This window comes from Sphaerodactylus townsendi, linkage group LG12 (assembly GCF_021028975.2).
Source record: "Sphaerodactylus townsendi isolate TG3544 linkage group LG12, MPM_Stown_v2.3, whole genome shotgun sequence".
NCBI classification, from domain to species: Eukaryota; Metazoa; Chordata; class Lepidosauria; order Squamata; family Sphaerodactylidae; genus Sphaerodactylus; species Sphaerodactylus townsendi.
The window spans coordinates 47806156-47832047 of record NC_059436.1 but is presented as its reverse complement, the minus strand read 5'-3'; the positions used below and the strand labels follow the sequence as shown (position 1 = coordinate 47832047).

General features: G+C 67.2%; 1 protein-coding gene across 5 annotated transcripts in view; it reads left to right on the top strand.

Annotated features, from left to right (window-relative positions):
* RAPGEF1 (Rap guanine nucleotide exchange factor 1) overlaps window positions 1-25892 on the top strand; it is a 58293-nt gene that overhangs the window by 16844 nt on the left and 15557 nt on the right. The window contains exons 7-12 of one of the 5 annotated variants that reach the window (XM_048512386.1): window positions 339-522; window positions 2231-2716; window positions 4555-4757; window positions 5273-5386; window positions 23139-23426; window positions 25333-25425. In XM_048512386.1, coding sequence (XP_048368343.1) covers window positions 339-522; window positions 2231-2716; window positions 4555-4757; window positions 5273-5386; window positions 23139-23426; window positions 25333-25425 — 1368 coding nt within the window. Of the gene's footprint in view, window positions 1-338; window positions 523-2230; window positions 2717-4554; window positions 4758-5221; window positions 5387-23138; window positions 23427-25332; window positions 25426-25892 lie in introns of all 5 variants that reach the window. The other 4 variants (XM_048512385.1, XM_048512387.1, XM_048512390.1 and 1 more) reach the window with 4 other exon arrangements.

The window sequence follows — 25892 nt, the reverse complement described above, 5'->3', positions numbered from 1 at the left end:
TAGGAAGCAAGGTTAGCAAGAGAATAGCAGATCCCTGCTGGCTGGCTGCTCTTCCAATTCAGGGCATGGAGATTAACTGAGAGCATGGTCAATTAAGTGTGCTCTGAAGGCTGAATATCTGCTCTCTGGATTCCTCAGCACCCTGGTTACTGTATAAGGGAGATACGTGTGGGTTTCGTGGTGGGCTGGCCCCCAGTTTGTAAGTGGCCCGTTGAAAATGGATCCATGTAGAATGTCTGCCAGAAATCTCCAGATCACCTACGGTTTAAGTAGAGATCAGTGACCAATTGGCTAGTCCTCTGAGCCTACTATTGCTCACGCTTGTTTTCTGTCTTCAGGATTTCGATGCCGACTGCTACGCTCAGCGGAGGCTGTCAGGGGGCAGCCAGTCCTACGGAGGGGAGTCCCCCCGTCTTTCACCGTACAACAGCATGGGCAAGCTGAGCAAGTCCGACGAGCAGCTCTCCTCGCTGGATTGCGACAGTGGGCAGTGCTCCCGCAACACAAGCTGTGAAACGTTAGGTAGGAAGAGGAAAGCTGGAGCAAAAAAGGGCAGGAGAGGAGTGCAAGGGAGAAGGATGGACTGTGTGTGCGGTTGGGGGCGGGGTGTTGGGGCTGAAACCCTGGCACCTGAATAATGTGTTGGATGAATGGGTTTGAACCAGATGCCCGGTAATGGCCTACCAAGGCCGCTGGACACAGGACGGAGCTGCCAGCCATTCGAAGGAGGATTCAAACACAGCAGTTCAGATTCTTCCTGATCATGTGATCTCACAGTCAATCACATGACATTGCTGACATACAGTGCCCCTTAACCACCATTCTGGAATACTTCAGCCTGCCAAGCTCCCTCTTCCCCACGTCCCGTTGCCTGCTGCCACTAGAAGCAGCAATGGGAGAAAAATTAAAAATGGGAATAAGGCCCCATTTATTTACAGGAAGTTCTTTCCATAGAGTTCTTGAAGATTCCTAGCACCATGCAGAAGTAAAAAAGATAGCTCTAGCAATCACTGAGAACTCTATGGTAGGAAATTCTGGATTTGCCAGAGAGTTTCTTGGATGAAGCCTCATTTTTCTAACTTAATTTTTCTCCTGGGATGCTCTCCCCTTCCCCCCCTCGCAACCCTCCCCCCAGGCACTGCCTGCTGCCCCACCTGTGTCTCATTCCAAAACCTGTGGATCATGATGCCCCTGAGAAAGACCACGCTTGCTTGCTCCCCTTCCCATAGCCTTTAGCTCTCTTTCTCCCCTCTGTCTCTCCCCAGTGAGGCCCTTTCCGCACGGGCCATAAACGGCGCCCTGGGGACGGCAAAAACACCGTCCCCAGGGAGCCGTTCGCACAGGTGGCACTGCGAAAACGCAGCAGCACCGACCTGGCTCCCCTCCCCCAGGGCGGCGTCAGGCCGCCTCCAAAAACCTCCCTCCTGGAGGGAGGTTTTTGGAACAACAGCGCATTCCCTGCGGCGTGGTGCGAACGGCACCGCTGGGGAATAAAAGGCTGTTCCGATCCCTCTCCCACTCACCTCGAAATTAGCCTCCATTGCCCTGCTGGCCTCCATAGACCCTCCCTCGCTGTCCTCCAACCCCTGGAGGTCGGAGGGTAGCGTGGACGGGTCTACGGAGGCCAGCAGGGCGACGGAGGCGACGAGGTGAGTGGGAGAGGGGCGGGGAAGAGGCGGCTCTGTGCGGAGCCGCCTCTCTTGCGCCGGCCTCTTTGGGGGCCGCTCGCACGCTCTCGTGTGAACGGCCCCCGCTTCCCCACCGGCAGAATTCCTGCCGGTGGGGAAGCGCCCTTTCCGCAGTGCGGAAAGGGCCAGAGTTTCAGTCAGTTCTTGTTAGGGTGCTGTTGGTAAACTAGGCCCCGCACGCTGATTTCCCCCCGCATATGCTTGCTGTCTCTGAACAGAAGAATTGCTGTACAGGATCAGACTAGAGGGGTGAGATCTAGGAGGAGTTGGTGGGGAAATATCCAGTTGTTTGCTTCCTGACCTTAAGAGGTACACCCTCTCTGTATGTGGAGATGTGACGTATGAATGCATAAGCCTGACTTTTCTTGACTTTCCTTGCGCTAGGAAGCTGCAGCGCTGCCTACCACAGATTTCAGCACAAGATAGCCACGTATAGTTTTTCTCAATATTAAAGCCTGCCTTTCTGCCCTGGGCAGCGCAGCGACCCCACAGACAGGGCTGGGTGTCTTTTGATCTCTCGATGCTACTTTTGCTCTTCACAGATCACTACGATCCAGACTACGAGTTCCTGCAGCAAGACCTCTCCAACGCCGATCAGATACCTCAGCAGGCACCCGGCGTCCTCAGCCCCTTGCCAGAGTCCCTGGCAGAGTCCAGCTCCCCGTTCCACGGACGTTCTTTCCAGCTGCCGGAGCACTGCAGCCCTTCGGCAGCAATGCAGGTAGCAGAGATTCCCCCGGCTCTGCCAGAGAAGAAGAGAAGGGGCACAGCTGCCCACACGTTTGATACCTCCGGCTGTCGGCTCTTGTTCGAGAGGCACCCGTCGCAATACGATAACCTCTCCGAGGACGAGATGCACAACTTGGCCTTGATCCCCACGATGCACTTGACCCCTTTTGCCACTGTGCTGCCCTTCCAGCCCGGGAACTCACCAGCCCCAATGGAATTCCTCGCTGACTTCGCTTCTCCAGACCCTGCAGGAGACTCCGAGAAACCGCCTCCTCTGCCTGAAAAGAAAAACAAACACAGTAAGCCCAGTGTCTGCTCTTTTTTTTTTTTTTTTTTGGGGGGGGGGGGGGGGGTGGTCTGCCTGTGCAGTTCTTGACACGTATGTAGTGTTAGTAGCACGCAGGATGTTATGCAACACAAATGGACTCCCTTTCTGTATGTCGGGTCTGCAACCTGTGGCTCTCCATACAGACCAGGGCCAGATGAAAATCAAAACCAAAGTCTTCCAACTCTGGAGTAGCTAACAAGTAGCATAGTAATAGAGGGTGAATTTTTTTCCACCCCTTCAGTTCTTAAGTAAGGGTGAAGTGGGCAATTCCAGTCTATGGTAAGTGAAGGTGCATACCATCTCGTGCAGGTGAAACGGGAGTCTGGCAGTCATGAGCAGCAAGGAGTCTTCACTGGACGGTGACAACTTCCTGGCAGTCCATGGAAAATGGCTGTGATCTTTGCTGTTGCCTGTGAACCAGAAAAATTCTGATTATTTTTATATCTCCCTTCCTGCCCTCGCCAGAAATTGTTGCCTTCAATATCCATAACTGGGTCTGTTGAAAAGCCCAGGGAAGGTGATTTACATTTGAGGATGTAAACAGGCATGTGGATAAGGGGGAACCAGTGGACATTGTCTACTTGGATTTCCAAAAGGCTTTTGACAAAGTTCCTCACCAGAGACTATTGAGAAAACTCAGCAATCAAGGAATAAGAGGGGAAGTCCTCCTATGGATTAAAAACTGGTTGAGAAACAGGAAGCAAAGAGTGGGTGTAAATGGGAAATTCTCACAATGGAGAGATGTAGGGAGTGGTGACCCCCAAGGATCCGTTTTGGGACCAGTGCTCTTTAACCTATTCATAAATGACCTGGAAGTAGGGGTGGGTAGCGTGGTAGCCAAGTTTGCAGATGATACCAAATTATGTAGTGTGGTGAGAACCGCAAAGGATTGCGAAGAGCTCCAAGCGGACCTTGATAAATTAGGTGAGTGGGCTAAGAAATGGCAAATGCAGTTCAATGTAGCAAAATGCAAAGTGATGCACATAGGGGCAAAAAATCCACACTTCACATACACACTTCAGGGGTCAGTGCTATCAGTCACAGACCAGGAAAGGGATTTGGGCGTCTTAGTTGATAGTTCCATGGGAATGTCAACTCAATGCATGGCAGCTGTGAAAAAGGCAAACTCTATGCTGGGGATAATTAGGAAAGGAATTGATAATAAAACTGCAAAGATTGTCATGCCCTTATATAAAGCCGTGGTGTGACCACACTTGGAGTACTGTGTTCGGTTCTGGTCGCCACATCTCAAAAAGGATATTGAAGAGATAGAAAAAGTGCAGAGAAGGGCAACGAGGATGATTGAGGGACTGGAGCACCTTCCTTATGAGGAGAGGCTGCAACGTTTGGGACTCTTTAGTTTGGAGAGGAGACGTCTGAGGGGGGGATGTGATTGTATAAAATTATGCATGGGGTAGAAAATGTTGACAGAGAGAAATTCTGAATTCCCCAGATAAGCCTCCCCAGCCCAAGCGGCAGGGCGGGGAATCAAACCCGGTTCCTCCAGATTAGAGTACACCTGCTCTTAACCACTGTGCCACTGCTGCTCCTGCAAAAAGCAGGAGAAGCCTGGTCTGATGGGATATTTGATGGCATCCAGGGGATAGTTGGTCAGTTGACTACAGTACCAGCCTTACAACTGAGTCATGCTTCCTCTCTTGCCATTAGTGTAGAAAATATAGAATGATCCGCTGTGCATCTTGATGGCAAGATCCATCACTAGTCAGGTCCATTCTGTACCTTGTGCCGTGACACCAGTGGAGGTGCAGGGAGAGGAAGGTGACCCCTTGCGTGCCTTTTCTGTTCCAGTGATGGCCTACATGCAGTTCGTAGAAGATTACTCCGAGCCTCAGCCTTCCATGTTCTACCAGACGCCCCAGAACGAACACATCTACCAGCAGAAGAATAAGCACCTGATGGAGGTTTATGGGTTCAATGACTCCTTCAGCAGCGCAGACTCTGGCCAGGATCTGGCCCCACCTCCGGCTCTCCCCCCAAAGCAGCGGCAGCTGGTGAGTCCCCTCGTCATTGTTCTGCCCCCAATTCGGGCACCTTCAGAGTAGTCCATCTCCCCTCGCAAGGCAGGCAAGCACCATCTTTGTTTTTGGTGTCCAGGTTCTTTGTGGTTTCTGTGCTGGTCCCAGGTGAAGGCCCTGGGAGGAGTTAAAGGGGAACGAGGACAAGTTTGGCTTTGTAGTTTTGTGTGACATCCACCCAGACCCACCACTGGGATGCTGGCTCACCTGTTTTGATTCTCTTATCCCCCTCCAATGCCTCAATTTTTTTTTCATTTTCTTCCAAAACAGTTGCAGTTTTTAACGTACATTCTTGTTTTCTGCGATTTATTCTGTTTATGTGGGGAGGGAGGGCAGGATATGATACCTCCCTCCCTCCAGAAAGCTCTCTCTTGCGGGGTCGGCCTTGTTTTGTCCTTTCCTTTCTCTGTCCTCCTTGCTCTTTCTCTCTCTTCCTTCAGCAGGCCTCTTTTGCCACCTCCTCCTTCTCTTCTGTCTCCTTCTGTGTCCAGCCACCACAAGTGCCCTTCGGCCCCGAAGACAGCAGCGGCGTCTCTGTTCAGGGCCTCAGTATGTCCATCTCTAATTCCTTCCTCCACCAGCACAGCTCCTTCCTTGTGCACTCGGTGAGTTACTAACTGGAGATGCTCCCTCCTCTCTCTTTCGCTCTCTCCTTCTGCTGGGGTGTCTTTATCGCCCCCCTCCCATTACCAAATGTATCCACTGAGGCAGAGGTGGGATCCAGCAGGTTCTCACAGGTTCCCGAGAGTAGGTTACTAATTATTTGTGTGTGCCGAGAGGGGGTTACTAATGGGTGGTTTTGCCACGTGATTTTTGCCTTAGTTACGCCCCTCCTCCGCTCCTCAGCAGTAGCGCGCAGAACTTGAAGCAGTCTAGCAGGAAGTGCACCGGTGTGCGTGGCAGCCTGCACCTGCGTGCATTCGTTTCCCGCCCAAGGACTGGCGCAGCGGCTGCATCCTTGCCACAGCCCTGCCCAGCAATGCCCCGCCCCCGGAATGCCCGGCCATGCCCCCGACACGCCCCGCCCATCCCCATTGGCGCTACGCCACAGTTTGAATCCCACCACCATGGGAACCTGTTACTAAAATTTTTGGATCCCACCACTGCACTGAGGGTCTTGTTTCAGGGACATGTGCTGGAATAACAACGCTCACATTCAGAACATCTCAGCAAGGGAATCAAGTCTTATGCGGGGGGGGGGGGAGGTTTTTTAAAGAATTGATGACTCCTCACTTCCAGGCGTTGAAAATAAAGCCAAAATAAATAAAGGTAGGAATTAACCCACAATGTCAAAACTCAGAAAGTATCAGCTGAACGTTAAGTTGATGGTTATGTAAAAATTTGGGTTACAGTCTCTCTTCTGAATATATCAAAACAGATCAAAATCCAAAGCAAAATGTAAACCTGCTTTTATCATTCCCATCACGTCATGCTGGGGTCTTCGCTGTATCACCTAAAACGCTTCAATTATAGCTTCAACATTAAGGTCTGCAAAATGATGGTTTTGGAACTCTGGAGCTCCTTTGAAATATTTTGAGCATCGTTCAAGCATAATGAGCAAAGTACAGTACCTGTGTTTGGGAACACACCTGAGATTTTTTTGCCTGTTGCACTTGGCTCCTTCCTGGGTGTTATGATTAGAGAGGATTTGATCTGGGGTGTTCACACTGCTGCGGTGGTTAAGAAGGCCCAGCAGAGATTGTATTATCTGAGACTTTTGAGAAAACAACAATTGAATGAAAAACTGCTGGTGACCTTCTACCGCTGTGCCATAGAGAGTGTCCTGACATACTGCACCTGTGCATGGTTCGCCAGTTGCACAGTGGCAGATAGGAAGGCGCTCCAAAGGGTGATCACCACTGCCCAGAGGATTATTGGCTGCCCTCTCCCCTCTTTGGAAGAACTCTATAATTCCCGCTGCTTAAAGAAAGTTCAGAATATTCTGAAAGACCTGCCTCATCCGGCATCCTCTCTTTTTGAACTGTTACCATCTGGCAGACGATATAGGACAGTGGTGGCGAACCTTTGGCACGCCAGATGTTATGGACTACAATTCCCATCAGCCCCTGCCAGCATGGCCAGGGTGGGTGGGGGGGGGGGGGGGGGGGGGGGGGGGTGGGGTGGGGGGGGGGGGGGGGGGGGGGGGGGGGGGGGGGGGGGGGGGGGGGGGGGGGGGGTGTGGGGGGGTGGGTGTGGGGGGGGGGGGGGGGGGGGGGGGGTGGGGGTGGTGGGGGGTGGGGGGGGGGGGGGTGGGGGGGGGGGGTGTGGGGGGGGGGGGGGGGGGGGTGGGGGGGGGGGGGGGGGGGGGGGGGGGGGGGGGGGGGGGGGGGGGGTGGGGGGGTTGGTGGGTGGAGGGGGGGGGGGGGGGGGGGGGGGGGGGGTGGGGGGGGGGGGGGGTGGGGGGGGGGGGGGGTGGGGGGGGGGGGGGGTGGGGGGGGGGGGGGGTGGGGGGGGGGGGGGGTGGGGGGGGGGGGGGGTGGGGGGGGGGGGGGGTGGGGGGGGGGGGGGGTGGGGGGGGGGGGGGGTGGGGGGGGGGGGGGGTGGGGGGGGGGGGGGGTGGGGGGGGGGGGGGGTGGGGGGGGGGGGGGGTGGGGGGGGGGGGGGGTGGGGGGGGGGGGGGGTGGGGGGGGGGGGGGGTGGGGGGGGGGGGGGGTGGGGGGGGGGGGGGGTGGGGGGGGGGGGGGGTGGGGGGGGGGGGGGGTGGGGGGGGGGGGGGGTGGGGGGGGGGGGGGGTGGGGGGGGGGGGGGGTGGGGGGGGGGGGGGGTGGGGGGGGGGGGGGGTGGGGGGGGGGGGGGGTGGGGGGGGGGGGGGGTGGGGGGGGGGGGGGGTGGGGGGGGGGGGGGGTGGGGGGGGGGGGGGGTGGGGGGGGGGGGGGGTGGGGGGGGGGGGGGGTGGGGGGGGGGGGGGGTGGGGGGGGGGGGGGGTGGGGGGGGGGGGGGGTGGGGGGGGGGGGGGGTGGGGGGGGGGGGGGGTGGGGGGGGGGGGGGGTGGGGGGGGGGGGGGGTGGGGGGGGGGGGGGGTGGGGGGGGGGGGGGGTGGGGGGGGGGGGGGGTGGGGGGGGGGGGGGGTGGGGGGGGGGGGGGGTGGGGGGGGGGGGGGGTGGGGGGGGGGGGGGGTGGGGGGGGGGGGGGGTGGGGGGGGGGGGGGGTGGGGGGGGGGGGGGGTGGGGGGGGGGGGGGGTGGGGGGGGGGGGGGGTGGGGGGGGGGGGGGGTGGGGGGGGGGGGGGGTGGGGGGGGGGGGGGGTGGGGGGGGGGGGGGGTGGGGGGGGGGGGGGGTGGGGGGGGGGGGGGGTGGGGGGGGGGGGGGGTGGGGGGGGGGGGGGGTGGGGGGGGGGGGGGGTGGGGGGGGGGGGGGGTGGGGGGGGGGGGGGGTGGGGGGGGGGGGGGGTGGGGGGGGGGGGGGGTGGGGGGGGGGGGGGGTGGGGGGGGGGGGGGGTGGGGGGGGGGGGGGGTGGGGGGGGGGGGGGGTGGGGGGGGGGGGGGGTGGGGGGGGGGGGGGGTGGGGGGGGGGGGGGGTGGGGGGGGGGGGGGGTGGGGGGGGGGGGGGGTGGGGGGGGGGGGGGGTGGGGGGGGGGGGGGGTGGGGGGGGGGGGGGGTGGGGGGGGGGGGGGGTGGGGGGGGGGGGGGGTGGGGGGGGGGGGGGGTGGGGGGGGGGGGGGGTGGGGGGGGGGGGGGGTGGGGGGGGGGGGGGGTGGGGGGGGGGGGGGGTGGGGGGGGGGGGGGGTGGGGGGGGGGGGGGGTGGGGGGGGGGGGGGGTGGGGGGGGGGGGGGGTGGGGGGGGGGGGGGGTGGGGGGGGGGGGGGGTGGGGGGGGGGGGGGGTGGGGGGGGGGGGGGGTGGGGGGGGGGGGGGGTGGGGGGGGGGGGGGGTGGGGGGGGGGGGGGGTGGGGGGGGGGGGGGGTGGGGGGGGGGGGGGGTGGGGGGGGGGGGGGGTGGGGGGGGGGGGGGGTGGGGGGGGGGGGGGGTGGGGGGGGGGGGGGGTGGGGGGGGGGGGGGGTGGGGGGGGGGGGGGGTGGGGGGGGGGGGGGGTGGGGGGGGGGGGGGGTGGGGGGGGGGGGGGGTGGGGGGGGGGGGGGGTGGGGGGGGGGGGGGGTGGGGGGGGGGGGGGGTGGGGGGGGGGGGGGGTGGGGGGGGGGGGGGGTGGGGGGGGGGGGGGGTGGGGGGGGGGGGGGGTGGGGGGGGGGGGGGGTGGGGGGGGGGGGGGGTGGGGGGGGGGGGGGGTGGGGGGGGGGGGGGGTGGGGGGGGGGGGGGGTGGGGGGGGGGGGGGGTGGGGGGGGGGGGGGGTGGGGGGGGGGGGGGGTGGGGGGGGGGGGGGGTGGGGGGGGGGGGGGGTGGGGGGGGGGGGGGGTGGGGGGGGGGGGGGGTGGGGGGGGGGGGGGGTGGGGGGGGGGGGGGGTGGGGGGGGGGGGGGGTGGGGGGGGGGGGGGGTGGGGGGGGGGGGGGGTGGGGGGGGGGGGGGGTGGGGGGGGGGGGGGGTGGGGGGGGGGGGGGGTGGGGGGGGGGGGGGGTGGGGGGGGGGGGGGGTGGGGGGGGGGGGGGGTGGGGGGGGGGGGGGGTGGGGGGGGGGGGGGGTGGGGGGGGGGGGGGGTGGGGGGGGGGGGGGGTGGGGGGGGGGGGGGGTGGGGGGGGGGGGGGGTGGGGGGGGGGGGGGGTGGGGGGGGGGGGGGGTGGGGGGGGGGGGGGGTGGGGGGGGGGGGGGGTGGGGGGGGGGGGGGGTGGGGGGGGGGGGGGGTGGGGGGGGGGGGGGGTGGGGGGGGGGGGGGGTGGGGGGGGGGGGGGGTGGGGGGGGGGGGGGGTGGGGGGGGGGGGGGGTGGGGGGGGGGGGGGGTGGGGGGGGGGGGGGGTGGGGGGGGGGGGGGGTGGGGGGGGGGGGGGGTGGGGGGGGGGGGGGGTGGGGGGGGGGGGGGGTGGGGGGGGGGGGGGGTGGGGGGGGGGGGGGGTGGGGGGGGGGGGGGGTGGGGGGGGGGGGGGGTGGGGGGGGGGGGGGGTGGGGGGGGGGGGGGGTGGGGGGGGGGGGGGGTGGGGGGGGGGGGGGGTGGGGGGGGGGGGGGGTGGGGGGGGGGGGGGGTGGGGGGGGGGGGGGGTGGGGGGGGGGGGGGGTGGGGGGGGGGGGGGGTGGGGGGGGGGGGGGGTGGGGGGGGGGGGGGGTGGGGGGGGGGGGGGGTGGGGGGGGGGGGGGGTGGGGGGGGGGGGGGGTGGGGGGGGGGGGGGGTGGGGGGGGGGGGGGGTGGGGGGGGGGGGGGGTGGGGGGGGGGGGGGGTGGGGGGGGGGGGGGGTGGGGGGGGGGGGGGGTGGGGGGGGGGGGGGGTGGGGGGGGGGGGGGGTGGGGGGGGGGGGGGGTGGGGGGGGGGGGGGGTGGGGGGGGGGGGGGGTGGGGGGGGGGGGGGGTGGGGGGGGGGGGGGGTGGGGGGGGGGGGGGGTGGGGGGGGGGGGGGGTGGGGGGGGGGGGGGGTGGGGGGGGGGGGGGGTGGGGGGGGGGGGGGGTGGGGGGGGGGGGGGGTGGGGGGGGGGGGGGGTGGGGGGGGGGGGGGGTGGGGGGGGGGGGGGGTGGGGGGGGGGGGGGGTGGGGGGGGGGGGGGGTGGGGGGGGGGGGGGGTGGGGGGGGGGGGGGGTGGGGGGGGGGGGGGGTGGGGGGGGGGGGGGGTGGGGGGGGGGGGGGGTGGGGGGGGGGGGGGGTGGGGGGGGGGGGGGGTGGGGGGGGGGGGGGGTGGGGGGGGGGGGGGGTGGGGGGGGGGGGGGGTGGGGGGGGGGGGGGGTGGGGGGGGGGGGGGGTGGGGGGGGGGGGGGGTGGGGGGGGGGGGGGGTGGGGGGGGGGGGGGGTGGGGGGGGGGGGGGGTGGGGGGGGGGGGGGGTGGGGGGGGGGGGGGGTGGGGGGGGGGGGGGGTGGGGGGGGGGGGGGGTGGGGGGGGGGGGGGGTGGGGGGGGGGGGGGGTGGGGGGGGGGGGGGGTGGGGGGGGGGGGGGGTGGGGGGGGGGGGGGGTGGGGGGGGGGGGGGGTGGGGGGGGGGGGGGGTGGGGGGGGGGGGGGGTGGGGGGGGGGGGGGGTGGGGGGGGGGGGGGGTGGGGGGGGGGGGGGGTGGGGGGGGGGGGGGGTGGGGGGGGGGGGGGGTGGGGGGGGGGGGGGGTGGGGGGGGGGGGGGGTGGGGGGGGGGGGGGGTGGGGGGGGGGGGGGGTGGGGGGGGGGGGGGGTGGGGGGGGGGGGGGGTGGGGGGGGGGGGGGGTGGGGGGGGGGGGGGGTGGGGGGGGGGGGGGGTGGGGGGGGGGGGGGGTGGGGGGGGGGGGGGGTGGGGGGGGGGGGGGGTGGGGGGGGGGGGGGGTGGGGGGGGGGGGGGGTGGGGGGGGGGGGGGGTGGGGGGGGGGGGGGGTGGGGGGGGGGGGGGGTGGGGGGGGGGGGGGGTGGGGGGGGGGGGGGGTGGGGGGGGGGGGGGGTGGGGGGGGGGGGGGGTGGGGGGGGGGGGGGGTGGGGGGGGGGGGGGGTGGGGGGGGGGGGGGGTGGGGGGGGGGGGGGGTGGGGGGGGGGGGGGGTGGGGGGGGGGGGGGGTGGGGGGGGGGGGGGGTGGGGGGGGGGGGGGGTGGGGGGGGGGGGGGGTGGGGGGGGGGGGGGGTGGGGGGGGGGGGGGGTGGGGGGGGGGGGGGGTGGGGGGGGGGGGGGGTGGGGGGGGGGGGGGGTGGGGGGGGGGGGGGGTGGGGGGGGGGGGGGGTGGGGGGGGGGGGGGGTGGGGGGGGGGGGGGGTGGGGGGGGGGGGGGGTGGGGGGGGGGGGGGGTGGGGGGGGGGGGGGGTGGGGGGGGGGGGGGGTGGGGGGGGGGGGGGGTGGGGGGGGGGGGGGGTGGGGGGGGGGGGGGGTGGGGGGGGGGGGGGGTGGGGGGGGGGGGGGGTGGGGGGGGGGGGGGGTGGGGGGGGGGGGGGGTGGGGGGGGGGGGGGGTGGGGGGGGGGGGGGGTGGGGGGGGGGGGGGGTGGGGGGGGGGGGGGGTGGGGGGGGGGGGGGGTGGGGGGGGGGGGGGGTGGGGGGGGGGGGGGGTGGGGGGGGGGGGGGGTGGGGGGGGGGGGGGGTGGGGGGGGGGGGGGGTGGGGGGGGGGGGGGGTGGGGGGGGGGGGGGGTGGGGGGGGGGGGGGGTGGGGGGGGGGGGGGGTGGGGGGGGGGGGGGGTGGGGGGGGGGGGGGGTGGGGGGGGGGGGGGGTGGGGGGGGGGGGGGGTGGGGGGGGGGGGGGGTGGGGGGGGGGGGGGGTGGGGGGGGGGGGGGGTGGGGGGGGGGGGGGGTGGGGGGGGGGGGGGGTGGGGGGGGGGGGGGGTGGGGGGGGGGGGGGGTGGGGGGGGGGGGGGGTGGGGGGGGGGGGGGGTGGGGGGGGGGGGGGGTGGGGGGGGGGGGGGGTGGGGGGGGGGGGGGGTGGGGGGGGGGGGGGGTGGGGGGGGGGGGGGGTGGGGGGGGGGGGGGGTGGGGGGGGGGGGGGGTGGGGGGGGGGGGGGGTGGGGGGGGGGGGGGGTGGGGGGGGGGGGGGGTGGGGGGGGGGGGGGGTGGGGGGGGGGGGGGGTGGGGGGGGGGGGGGGTGGGGGGGGGGGGGGGTGGGGGGGGGGGGGGGTGGGGGGGGGGGGGGGTGGGGGGGGGGGGGGGTGGGGGGGGGGGGGGGTGGGGGGGGGGGGGGGTGGGGGGGGGGGGGGGTGGGGGGGGGGGGGGGTGGGGGGGGGGGGGGGTGGGGGGGGGGGGGGGTGGGGGGGGGGGGGGGTGGGGGGGGGGGGGGGTGGGGGGGGGGGGGGGTGGGGGGGGGGGGGGGTGGGGGGGGGGGGGGGTGGGGGGGGGGGGGGGTGGGGGGGGGGGGGGGTGGGGGGGGGGGGGGGTGGGGGGGGGGGGGGGTGGGGGGGGGGGGGGGTGGGGGGGGGGGGGGGTGGGGGGGGGGGGGGGTGGGGGGGGGGGGGGGTGGGGGGGGGGGGGGGTGGGGGGGGGGGGGGGTGGGGGGGGGGGGGGGTGGGGGGGGGGGGGGGTGGGGGGGGGGGGGGGTGGGGGGGGGGGGGGGTGGGGGGGGGGGGGGGTGGGGGGGGGGGGGGGTGGGGGGGGGGGGGGGTGGGGGGGGGGGGGGGTGGGGGGGGGGGGGGGTGGGGGGGGGGGGGGGTGGGGGGGGGGGGGGGTGGGGGGGGGGGGGGGTGGGGGGGGGGGGGGGTGGGGGGGGGGGGGGGTGGGGGGGGGGGGGGGTGGGGGGGGGGGGGGGTGGGGGGGGGGGGGGGTGGGGGGGGGGGGGGGTGGGGGGGGGGGGGGGTGGGGGGGGGGGGGGGTGGGGGGGGGGGGGGGTGGGGGGGGGGGGGGGTGGGGGGGGGGGGGGGTGGGGGGGGGGGGGGGTGGGGGGGGGGGGGGGTGGGGGGGGGGGGGGGTGGGGGGGGGGGGGGGTGGGGGGGGGGGGGGGTGGGGGGGGGGGGGGGTGGGGGGGGGGGGGGGTGGGGGGGGGGGGGGGTGGGGGGGGGGGGGGGTGGGGGGGGGGGGGGGTGGGGGGGGGGGGGGGTGGGGGGGGGGGGGGGTGGGGGGGGGGGGGGGTGGGGGGGGGGGGGGGTGGGGGGGGGGGGGGGTGGGGGGGGGGGGGGGTGGGGGGGGGGGGGGGTGGGGGGGGGGGGGGGTGGGGGGGGGGGGGGGTGGGGGGGGGGGGGGGTGGGGGGGGGGGGGGGTGGGGGGGGGGGGGGGTGGGGGGGGGGGGGGGTGGGGGGGGGGGGGGGTGGGGGGGGGGGGGGGTGGGGGGGGGGGGGGGTGGGGGGGGGGGGGGGTGGGGGGGGGGGGGGGTGGGGGGGGGGGGGGGTGGGGGGGGGGGGGGGTGGGGGGGGGGGGGGGTGGGGGGGGGGGGGGGTGGGGGGGGGGGGGGGTGGGGGGGGGGGGGGGTGGGGGGGGGGGGGGGTGGGGGGGGGGGGGGGTGGGGGGGGGGGGGGGTGGGGGGGGGGGGGGGTGGGGGGGGGGGGGGGTGGGGGGGGGGGGGGGTGGGGGGGGGGGGGGGTGGGGGGGGGGGGGGGTGGGGGGGGGGGGGGGTGGGGGGGGGGGGGGGTGGGGGGGGGGGGGGGTGGGGGGGGGGGGGGGTGGGGGGGGGGGGGGGTGGGGGGGGGGGGGGGTGGGGGGGGGGGGGGGTGGGGGGGGGGGGGGGTGGGGGGGGGGGGGGGTGGGGGGGGGGGGGGGTGGGGGGGGGGGGGGGTGGGGGGGGGGGGGGGTGGGGGGGGGGGGGGGTGGGGGGGGGGGGGGGTGGGGGGGGGGGGGGGTGGGGGGGGGGGGGGGTGGGGGGGGGGGGGGGTGGGGGGGGGGGGGGGTGGGGGGGGGGGGGGGTGGGGGGGGGGGGGGGTGGGGGGGGGGGGGGGTGGGGGGGGGGGGGGGTGGGGGGGGGGGGGGGTGGGGGGGGGGGGGGGTGGGGGGGGGGGGGGGTGGGGGGGGGGGGGGGTGGGGGGGGGGGGGGGTGGGGGGGGGGGGGGGTGGGGGGGGGGGGGGGTGGGGGGGGGGGGGGGTGGGGGGGGGGGGGGGTGGGGGGGGGGGGGGGTGGGGGGGGGGGGGGGTGGGGGGGGGGGGGGGTGGGGGGGGGGGGGGGTGGGGGGGGGGGGGGGTGGGGGGGGGGGGGGGTGGGGGGGGGGGGGGGTGGGGGGGGGGGGGGGTGGGGGGGGGGGGGGGTGGGGGGGGGGGGGGGTGGGGGGGGGGGGGGGTGGGGGGGGGGGGGGGTGGGGGGGGGGGGGGGTGGGGGGGGGGGGGGGTGGGGGGGGGGGGGGGTGGGGGGGGGGGGGGGTGGGGGGGGGGGGGGGTGGGGGGGGGGGGGGGTGGGGGGGGGGGGGGGTGGGGGGGGGGGGGGGTGGGGGGGGGGGGGGGTGGGGGGGGGGGGGGGTGGGGGGGGGGGGGGGTGGGGGGGGGGGGGGGTGGGGGGGGGGGGGGGTGGGGGGGGGGGGGGGTGGGGGGGGGGGGGGGTGGGGGGGGGGGGGGGTGGGGGGGGGGGGGGGTGGGGGGGGGGGGGGGTGGGGGGGGGGGGGGGTGGGGGGGGGGGGGGGTGGGGGGGGGGGGGGGTGGGGGGGGGGGGGGGTGGGGGGGGGGGGGGGTGGGGGGGGGGGGGGGTGGGGGGGGGGGGGGGTGGGGGGGGGGGGGGGTGGGGGGGGGGGGGGGTGGGGGGGGGGGGGGGTGGGGGGGGGGGGGGGTGGGGGGGGGGGGGGGTGGGGGGGGGGGGGGGTGGGGGGGGGGGGGGGTGGGGGGGGGGGGGGGTGGGGGGGGGGGGGGGTGGGGGGGGGGGGGGGTGGGGGGGGGGGGGGGTGGGGGGGGGGGGGGGTGGGGGGGGGGGGGGGTGGGGGGGGGGGGGGGTGGGGGGGGGGGGGGGTGGGGGGGGGGGGGGGTGGGGGGGGGGGGGGGTGGGGGGGGGGGGGGGTGGGGGGGGGGGGGGGTGGGGGGGGGGGGGGGTGGGGGGGGGGGGGGGTGGGGGGGGGGGGGGGTGGGGGGGGGGGGGGGTGGGGGGGGGGGGGGGTGGGGGGGGGGGGGGGTGGGGGGGGGGGGGGGTGGGGGGGGGGGGGGGTGGGGGGGGGGGGGGGTGGGGGGGGGGGGGGGTGGGGGGGGGGGGGGGTGGGGGGGGGGGGGGGTGGGGGGGGGGGGGGGTGGGGGGGGGGGGGGGTGGGGGGGGGGGGGGGTGGGGGGGGGGGGGGGTGGGGGGGGGGGGGGGTGGGGGGGGGGGGGGGTGGGGGGGGGGGGGGGTGGGGGGGGGGGGGGGTGGGGGGGGGGGGGGGTGGGGGGGGGGGGGGGTGGGGGGGGGGGGGGGTGGGGGGGGGGGGGGGTGGGGGGGGGGGGGGGTGGGGGGGGGGGGGGGTGGGGGGGGGGGGGGGTGGGGGGGGGGGGGGGTGGGGGGGGGGGGGGGTGGGGGGGGGGGGGGGTGGGGGGGGGGGGGGGTGGGGGGGGGGGGGGGTGGGGGGGGGGGGGGGTGGGGGGGGGGGGGGGTGGGGGGGGGGGGGGGTGGGGGGGGGGGGGGGTGGGGGGGGGGGGGGGTGGGGGGGGGGGGGGGTGGGGGGGGGGGGGGGTGGGGGGGGGGGGGGGTGGGGGGGGGGGGGGGTGGGGGGGGGGGGGGGTGGGGGGGGGGGGGGGTGGGGGGGGGGGGGGGTGGGGGGGGGGGGGGGTGGGGGGGGGGGGGGGTGGGGGGGGGGGGGGGTGGGGGGGGGGGGGGGTGGGGGGGGGGGGGGGTGGGGGGGGGGGGGGGTGGGGGGGGGGGGGGGTGGGGGGGGGGGGGGGTGGGGGGGGGGGGGGGTGGGGGGGGGGGGGGGTGGGGGGGGGGGGGGGTGGGGGGGGGGGGGGGTGGGGGGGGGGGGGGGTGGGGGGGGGGGGGGGTGGGGGGGGGGGGGGGTGGGGGGGGGGGGGGGTGGGGGGGGGGGGGGGTGGGGGGGGGGGGGGGTGGGGGGGGGGGGGGGTGGGGGGGGGGGGGGGTGGGGGGGGGGGGGGGTGGGGGGGGGGGGGGGTGGGGGGGGGGGGGGGTGGGGGGGGGGGGGGGTGGGGGGGGGGGGGGGTGGGGGGGGGGGGGGGTGGGGGGGGGGGGGGGTGGGGGGGGGGGGGGGTGGGGGGGGGGGGGGGTGGGGGGGGGGGGGGGTGGGGGGGGGGGGGGGTGGGGGGGGGGGGGGGTGGGGGGGGGGGGGGGTGGGGGGGGGGGGGGGTGGGGGGGGGGGGGGGTGGGGGGGGGGGGGGGTGGGGGGGGGGGGGGGTGGGGGGGGGGGGGGGTGGGGGGGGGGGGGGGTGGGGGGGGGGGGGGGTGGGGGGGGGGGGGGGTGGGGGGGGGGGGGGGTGGGGGGGGGGGGGGGTGGGGGGGGGGGGGGGTGGGGGGGGGGGGGGGTGGGGGGGGGGGGGGGTGGGGGGGGGGGGGGGTGGGGGGGGGGGGGGGTGGGGGGGGGGGGGGGTGGGGGGGGGGGGGGGTGGGGGGGGGGGGGGGTGGGGGGGGGGGGGGGTGGGGGGGGGGGGGGGTGGGGGGGGGGGGGGGTGGGGGGGGGGGGGGGCGGGGGGGGGGGGGGGTGGGGGGGGGGGGGGCGGGGGGGGGGGGGGGGGGGGGGGGGGGGGGGGTGGGGGGGGGGGGGGGTTGGGGGGGGAGGGGGTGGGGGGGGGGGGGCGAAACGTCAGGAGAGAATGCTGCTAGAACACGGCCATACAGCCTGGAAACCACACAGCACCCCAGTGATTCCGGCTGTGAAAGCCTTCGACAATACAAAGGTGTGTAGTTCTTGTCTGGGCTGAGCTTTGATGAATTTTTGTAATTACTCTTTCGGCAGTCGTATTGCAGTGTTTCTTTTACTGACTATTGGAAGCTGGGCTGAATGCAGTAGAAGCAGCGAAGAATTTTTCGAAGAAGGAAAATGAAGGGCCCTGTTTTATGGATCCTGTTTGTTTGGGGCAGTCTGCATGAGTTCCTTCTTCATTTCTCTGGTCGGCTCTTCCCTGATACAAGTCAGGCTGACAGATAGTGGGTTTGTGGCTGAGCAGGGTTTTGAACCCAAGCTCTTCTGCAGCCAAATCCGAAACTCAGCTCTCTATCCCATACTCGCTGCAGCCTCTCAATTGGTCCAGAAAAAGTTCTCCCCTCCTCCCCAGAGCTCTGCGATTAAGACACTGCGTTTTATTCCTCTTTCCTCAAGAGTTGGACATGTTCCTAGCCTGCGACCCTCACTGGGGTCCCTAGATGAGACCCAATCCCAAAGCTTCCATCTGCAGCTCTGATCCTAGAACCCAGAACCCAGGGAGCAGCAGCAGCAGCAGAAGGCCCTTTGCTTTCCCATCCTGCATGCAAGCTTCCAAAGGCACCTGGTGGGCCACTGCGAGTAGCAGAGTGCTGGACTAGATGGACTCTGCTCTGATCCAGCAGGCTCTTTCTTGTGTTCTTATCATGCTGCATGCTGTCTCCTCTCCTTCTCCTCTCCCGTTCTGCATCTCAGCTCTGAAACTTTCACTGAACCTATTCCCCAGGGAGGTCCTGGTGCGTGCATCGGGTGGCCAGAGCTGGCAAAAAAGAAATACGCTGAGCTAGGCTGAGGTCACACGCCGGGAATCTTAACTGGGGATTTAACGTTTTGGGCCTGGCCAGTGAGAGCCATTCAGAGCACGGCCTGCATCCCAGAGTCAATACAGAGATTAGAGCTGTCAGGGTGACTGAGGGCATTGTCAAAAGCTGATGTTTCTCCCCAGCCAGTTGTGCTCATGCGGAAAGAAACCGGCATGACAGGAGGAGAGCCTAGACGGAGCCCAAGATTTTCGTCTGTCCAAGCGGCAGGGACAGACTCTTTATCTTTTTCATTTCCTTCCCCAAGAGAACCCCCTTGCTCATTTCCTCATCCATGCAACGTGATGGCAGGCCCTCAGGCCGGGCCCGTGGAGACGGACTTGCACGGGCCGCTTTGGGATCACAAGAGGTGAAAGCTGCTCTCCAAGTGAAATGTCAGGAGGTAACATTTGAACTGCCATGCCCTTTTCGTGGAGGGTCTTGCTTCGTGGCGTGCTCCCTTTCCAGTCTCTGCCCCCGAGGGATGGCGGATGCGCAGCTGCGACGGTCTCAAGTTATTTTTACCTGCAGATTCTTGACAGTCTCCTGAGGAATGCGGGAGGGCTGGCTGTGTTGGTCTGCCCCGGAATGAACGAAAAAGGACCTTGTGGCGCCCGAAAGATTCAATGGATATACTGTGGCCGAATCTTCGGTGGGGGCTCAGCTAGATTTGAGTCAGCACCACCTTGGAGATCAACAAGATTTCTGGGGGCACAAACTTTCGAGAGTCGAAGCTCCCTTCTTCGGATGCGGTATCTGACAAAGGGAACTTTGGCTCTTGAAAGCTCATAGCTCATTGTTTTTTAAGGTGCTGCTGGACTTGAACTCAGCTGGCTTGTCGCACGTGAACTTGTTTCTAGGCAACTCGTGGCCCTGAACTCATAGGAGCAGCAGTGGCGTAGGAGGTTAAGAGCTCGTGTATCTAATCTGGAGGAACCGGGTTTGATTCCCAGCTCTGCCACCTGAGCTGTGGAGGCTTATCTGGGGAATTCAGATTAGCCTGTGCACTCCCACACACGCCAGCAGGGTGATCTTGGGCTAGTCACAGCTTCTCGGAGCTCTCTCAGCCCCACCTACCTCACAGGGTGTTTGTTGTGAGGGGGGAAGGGCAAGGAGATTGTAAGCCCCTTTGAGTCTCCTGCAGGATAAAAAGGGGGGATATAAATCCAAACTCTTCTTCTTCTTCTTCTTCTTCTTCTTCTTCTTCTTCTTCTTCTTCTTCTTCTTCTTCTTCTTCTTCTTCTTCTTCTTCTTCTTCTTCTTCTTCTTCTTCTTCTTCTTCTTCTTCCATCGAACGGACAATTCCGTGAAAGCTTCTGTCTGTGCTCATTAAAATCAGTAGGCTTTGTTTGGACTAACTTTACATAGGATTTCACTGTCAATTTTGGTTTTGCTGGAGAATCCCGTGTGTGTGTGTGTGTGTTTAACATTTGTCTATCCAGGGTGTTGTGTGGTTTCCAGGCTGTATGGCCATGTTCTAGTAGCATTTTCTCCTGACATTTCGCCTGCATCTGTGGCTGGCAGAGGATCCTCTGAAGATGCCAGCCACAGATCCTCTGAAGATGTCAGCCACAGATGCAGGCAAAACGTCAGGAGAAAATGCTACTGGAACACGGCCATACAGCCCGGAAACCACACATCACCCCAGTGATTCCGGCCGTGAAAGCCTTCGACAATACATTTGTCTCTCTGTGCTTCCTTACATTTCTTATAATTTCATGTCGAGCCATCCCTGAATATGGTACTTTAGAGACTGCCGTTTTAGGAGCTTATGGTCTCTAAGAGGTGGCAAAGGACAAGGAAATACCGGCTCATGTATAGGAGGGTCTATTTGGATGAGAGTGAAGGGGACTGAAGAGATCTCCGAAAAGGCTACCTTTGGAGGAGGAGGAAGGGAAAGCCTCATTCCATTGGCATTTTTGGTATGGAAGAGGGTCTAGGAGGGAGTAGAGGCATGAAAAGAATAAATTCTTTTAAGTGGGGCCTTGTCTGATTTGTTTTTACCTTGTTAAACGGTAACATCTGTGTGTTTCCAGGAGCTGGAGCTCAGCTCCCGCTGCCCGAGAACAATCCGTCAAGTTGCACATTAAGGCAAATTAGATAACAAGCTCTGTTTTTGTTGTCGGCTTCTTGCCCAGTTCGCGAAAGGGTGCGGGAGATGTTTCAGGGCTGGCGCAGTATCTCGTCCCCTATTCCGAAGTCCTAGTAACAAGTACCTGTTTCATCCCGACGCTTCTCCCAGGAAGCAGATCTTAGTATCCTCTGTGTTGTTGAGACTGTGGAATTGTGAACACATTGACTTGCCTCTCTTGAGTCAGACCATTGGTCCATCAAGGTCAATATTGTCTACTCTGACTGGCATCCGCCCCCCAGGTGCGAAGGTCTTTCACATCACTCCCTTCATGATCCTCTTAGCTAGAGATGCCGGGGTTTGAACCTGGGGCTTTTTGAATGTCATGTGCTTCAGGAGGAGGTGCAGCCATGACCACGGCACAGCACGCAGGTTTCCTCTTGCAGGGCTCTTGCCCAGCTTGTATGAAAACGTGTTGTCTGAAAGAGCCCATGTGCCATATTGTCAGGTCTCGAACCTTAAGTCAATAAACGGACTCTGTATTGTTGATCAGTAGCGTTTATTGATGTATCAGAGCACCAGAGCTTGGCAAAGCCAGTTCTGACAAACCTGGCTTTAGCCATCCCCTTTATGCCCATTGCCAGCCCCCCTTCCTGCTTTCCTGAGAAGTTATGAAAGGTAGTCCCCGGAGCTGAGGTGTCCCAAGGTCGGCAGCAGATAGCAAGAGAAGCCACCTGGCCTCCTGCTCCCACAAGATAACGGAACCAACACTATTTCTCATGGGACCAGGGTGTCAGGGGAAGCCTAGTTATCTGCAAAGCGTGTGAAGCCATAAAGTTAAGATCAAGGAAAGATTGCTCCAGATGGCAGTGGTAACATATAGCAGGCTGGTTACATATATCTTGTGGCAGCATTAAGTTGTAGTTATAAGCAATTACATTGAGTTAGGAATTCATCTCAATCGTATGGATACAATCCCTCTGGCACATACAAAGCAAATTCCTGTGACTTGCATGTATCATTCAAAGTGTGCCTATTTCACATGATTTGCACAATTCTCTGCTGTTTATGGGGAAAAAAACCAAAATGACATTGAAAATCCTGAATTCAGACTCCAGTAGACCGTGCTTCGTCCCTTCCCCACTCTCTCTACTCACAGACATTCCACTTTCACTGATTTTTGCCCTGCCCGTGTGACCTTTTCCATGCAGCCCTAGGGACCAGCAACTCTTTTTATCAATTAGATTTGAGTCCAGTAAGACTTTTTGAAGACCATCAAGATTTTGGGAGTAGGAGATTTAGGAATCAAGACTCCCTTCAGTTTGACTCTCTGAAGTTTATACCCTGAAATTCTGTTGATCTCTAAGGTCTACTGCAGGGGCGTACCGCCCACGGGGCCATGTGGTGTCAGGCCATCTAGTCTCATAGGGGGGTGCAGGGCAGCAGCCAAGCCCCTGCGCCTGGCCTCTCCTGCGGTGCTGCACCTGGGTCCCTCCATGTCAGGGCTGCACTCATCAGCTTCGGGCCCACCCGTCGCCACACCACAGGAGAGGTCAGGCACAAGGCCCCGGTCGGCACCTGGAGGCTCCCTCCAAACTGGGGCATGCCCGGCCTCTCTTGCCCCGGGTGCCATTTTGTTTAGGTCTCCCACTGGTCTACTGGACTCAAATCTGAAACTATGCTCTTTAACAAATATGAAGGTTATTAGGAGGCTGAATTCTGCAGCCAGTACCGAACTCTTTGCTTGCATAACATATCTGCAGAAAATGCACATATGGGTGTATGGATTATAGTTCCACAGGAGCACAGAAAGAAGGTAGGGTGGTGCGTAAAAATTAGTTACCAGAGTGTTTCTGGTATTCTTTTTCTTACTTTCTTTCAAGAAAAGCAGCTTTCTAGCTCTGATGTGGCTGCAATGATCAGTTTGCAAAAGCCTGTCAACACCTTAGGGAGCTGAGGGGAAGCTGAATGGGACTTCCTGTGGTCAAGAAGCAGGGGCTCTAGTGCCTTGAAGAGTTCGTTCAGTCTCCCCAGTATCTTGCAGACATAGGTTTCAAAACAGAACTGTTCTGCTACAGACACCATTGGAGGAAGGACCAGAGGTGGGATCCAGCAGGTTCTCACCCGTTCCCGAGAGTGGGTTACTAATTATTTGTGTGTACCGAGAGGAGGTTACTAATTGGGTCTGCTTTTCCGTTAGAAATTCCATTAGGTCCAAAAATCATAAAGTCCTGTTGTTTCCTATGTGGCTGGTTAGCGAAGGTAGAAAACGGGATAATTCTCCCTGTTGGGCTGTTTTAAAAACATGTTTTAGAAAGATGGTAAAGTTCCTTGTTTAAGGAAAGTATCCTTCTTTTCATTTCTAGAAACAAAAGTATTTGAAAGTATTAAGTATTTGACAGGCAGTCAATTAGAGGAGAAGTAGTTGTTTCTGTTGGCAGTAGACGGTAGGACTTGCTATAATTAGTTTAAATTATGGACAGAAAGATACCAGCTGGAGATTAGGAACTTTTTTTTTACAGTAAGAGTTTTTTACAGTAACAGAGAAATTATTAGTGCCCCGCCCCCGGAATGCCCGGCCACGCCCCATTGGCACTATTCCACTGTTTGAATCCCACCACCATGGGAACCTGTTACTAAAATTTTTGCATCCCACCACTGGGAAGGACCCACTGGCTGGTCCAAAGCACTTCCAGAAAACTCCTTGCCCTGGAAGGAAAATTTCACTCTTAGCAGAATGGAGCTGTGGGATCCATCCAGGGCTACCAACCTCCAGGTGGGGCCTGGGGATTTCCCAGAACTTCTCTCCAGACAATTGAGACTGGTTCCTCTGAAGAAAGCAACTTCTTTGGAGGGTGGGCTGTATGCCGTTAACCCTGCTGAGGCCTCTCCCTTTCCGGTCTCTATCCCCAAATCTGTAGGAACCGCCCGACACAGAGCTGGAAACCCTAGACCTAACCCAGTTCGAAGTCAGGAAGTGTGTACAGGTCACAAAATCCAGCCTTTTCTCTGCAGATGCTTTGCATCGATGGGAGAGCACAGCCTGACCTACAGTCTCATTTAGTGTCTTACCAGTCTAGCTTCAGAGTTGCTTAGAAGGGAATTTGCACCTCAGAAAAGAGTTCCTTGCGTGAGCTGACCTCGTGCTGCCGGGCGCTGCTGTTGATCTAATTTCTTTCTCTTTTTCTCTGTCCCTTTCTTTTCTTTTCCTTCCCCACCACCCCACCACCCCGCCCCTGACGTTGGTTTGGTCGATCCCCTCTGCCGTCACCATCCATCCCCCGCAGTACAAATCAGTGTTCAGATCTTACTCCCAAGACTTTGTGCCTCGTAACCAAGTTTCCGTCCCTCCTTTTCTCTCATCTACCTCTGCCTTCTCCTCCCCGCCTCTGCCTTTCCCACCTGTGCACCAGTCTCCGAACTCTGACCTGCCGGCCGCGCCAGCTGCAGGCGGCCAGTCGCTCGGCACTGCAGACGGGGCCACCGTCTCTTCTCAGGAGAGCAGCTTTAATGGGACTGCTTCTGTCTGCCTTCCCTCTGAAACCTCTTTCACTGATTCTCTCCAGACATCTTCGGTGAGAGCTCTGATCGCGCAACACTCTGTGTGTGCGTGCGTGCGTGCGTGCGTGCGTGCGTGCGTGTGTGTGTGTGGAGGATTTGGGTCTCTTTTGGTCTGTAAAGAGAGTGAGATTTTAGTGTTAAAACAGAGGTGGGTTTCAGACTGTTAGGTGAATGCATTGTAGTGGGAGGAAATACCCTAATGTTCCAGGGAGGGGCAGAGGCTCAGTGGGAGAGAGGCGTACCTGGGGAAAATGGCGCCTGGAGACATCCGTTCTCCGGGCGCACACCCCCCCGCTACACCTGAGGCGCCCCCCCCCAAGCCCCGCCTAATGTTCCAGGGAGGGGCAGAGGCTCAGTGAGAGACAGAGGCGTACCAGGGGGAAATGGCGCCTGGAGACATCTGTCCTCCGGGCACACACACCCCGCTACTCCTGGACCCCCCCCCAGCTTATAAAAGAGGAACACCCCCCCCCCCCAGCTTATAAAAGCAAAGGCCCCAGCATGGGGCCTTCCAGTTGCTTCCATCCTCCCCAGAGGTGAGGGCAGAAGGGGCTGCTCGGAGCTGGCAGCCGGGAGGGGGACAGGGTTTGGGGGGGAGCTGGGAGGGGGGCGAGGCTTGGGGGGGTCCTCTGGCTTCCTTAGCCCCACCCATTATGATGACATTGCCGTCTTCCTGGTCAAGTGGGGGGGCAATTTTGCCCCCCCCCCCAGTGATCAGATCAGTCGTCCCCAGGGATAGAGGGTCCCCCTTGTCCCAAGGCAAATGTGCCACTGGTGGGAGAGCAGCTGTTTGGCATACAGAAAGCCCCAGGCTCTATCCCCAGCCTCTGTTGCTAAAGGGTGAGGTCATGGGTGAGGAATTGACCTGCAGACTTCCTGAATGTCTGCTCATTGTCTCAGCCAATCTTGTGTCAGCCAGGAAGCAGCAGTTCTTGGCCTCCAGGTCTACAGCAGGTTGCCCAAATATTTTATTTCTTGAAGCAGATTCTGAAAAGGCCATCCATGACAGCCAGGCTCCAGGAGGTCCTCCCAACCAGGCTCTGCTTCCAGACCTGTAATTCTGCTAAATTTGTGGACTGGGCGTGATCCTGTCATTCATGTAGAAATGCAGTCCAATTAGCCAAGAAGACTACTGTCGTCATCCAACAAAAAGCAGACTGGGCCAGGCAGAGAGTGGGCTTTCTGTAGGGCAGGTCGTTTTGACTGTTCCCCCATTAAAATTAAATGTGTTGGGGGCTACAGTTCTTCCTCCTGTCATAACTCAGGAAAAAGACTCGTACCTGAGCTGTTAAGAATTTGGGAAAGATGATTCAGAAGGTGGTTCTGCTAGCACAGGGGTAGGGAACCTGCGGCTCGAGAGCCGCATGCGGCTCTTCTGCCCTTGCACTGTGGCTCCACGAGCCGAGCCGCTGGCCCCATCCTTGCCCGCCCTGCAGGCAGCAGGGTAGACGCATCCATGCACTTCTCAGAATGAGCGGAGTAAAAGGTAAAAAAAACCCCAATATATACAGTGTTATCTTTATTTTAAATGTCAAAAATTATTTGCAGCTCCAAGTGTTTTCTTTTCCCATGGAAAACGGGTCCAAATTCCTCTTTGAGTGTTAAAAGTTCCCTACCCCTGTGCTAGCAAGTTTTAGACTGATCGGTCATTTGGATTTCAAGATACTTTCGATCCCTTTTGCCCCAACTGGGCAGCATGAGATACCGTTGGGAGCTTTGCCGTTTAAAAAAAGAAAGTAGGAATTAATTGCCTTGGAAGACCACAGAGCTGGGTGAATGCCAATATCCTTCTGTGTACTTACTCCAGGTTAGGGGGCCCCGGATCGCCACGGGAGCCCTCTGTGCGCACAATTTGCTGAACGTTCAGCACCTGGGTTACAAAGCACCATCACCCGTTTCCTTTCGTCCTGTCTCCTGTAGAGTGAAAACGCCGGTGAGGAGGCTGGGGAGGGTGAATACGTCAATCTGTATTCCTCCAGCCAAAGCAACGGGGAACTCCCTCACTCTGAAGGAGTAAGTAAAACTGCATAGCTTACGCCGGGCAATTTGAGGCGCATCATGCCACCCCTTTCCTAGCCGTCACCTGCAATGCTTGGGGGATTGGCCAACCAGGCCCGTTAGTCAGTCGGTGTGTCTCTCTCCTTTCCTTCCTCGTGCTTTTGCTGCTTCATGCATGACTGAGCGACATTTTTGTTTTTTTTCTTAAGTGTGCTGTAAAAGCAGGCCTTGGTTTTCCCTTCCCTCCTGCGCTTTGCGGTGCTTTGCTCTTGACGTAGAACTAGGACGCCTCGCTAACGCAGAATCCTGCCGTTTCTGTATTTATTCAGTTTTGTTTTTATAAAAGATGGCCTTCACAAGTGGATATAAGAGTATTGTGTTTATTCGTAAGGATAAATGAATATATATAAGAGTGAAAAACTTCTTCGCACTGCTCTGTGCCAGTCACAGGACAGAACTGCATCTCTTATCTCTTCACCTAT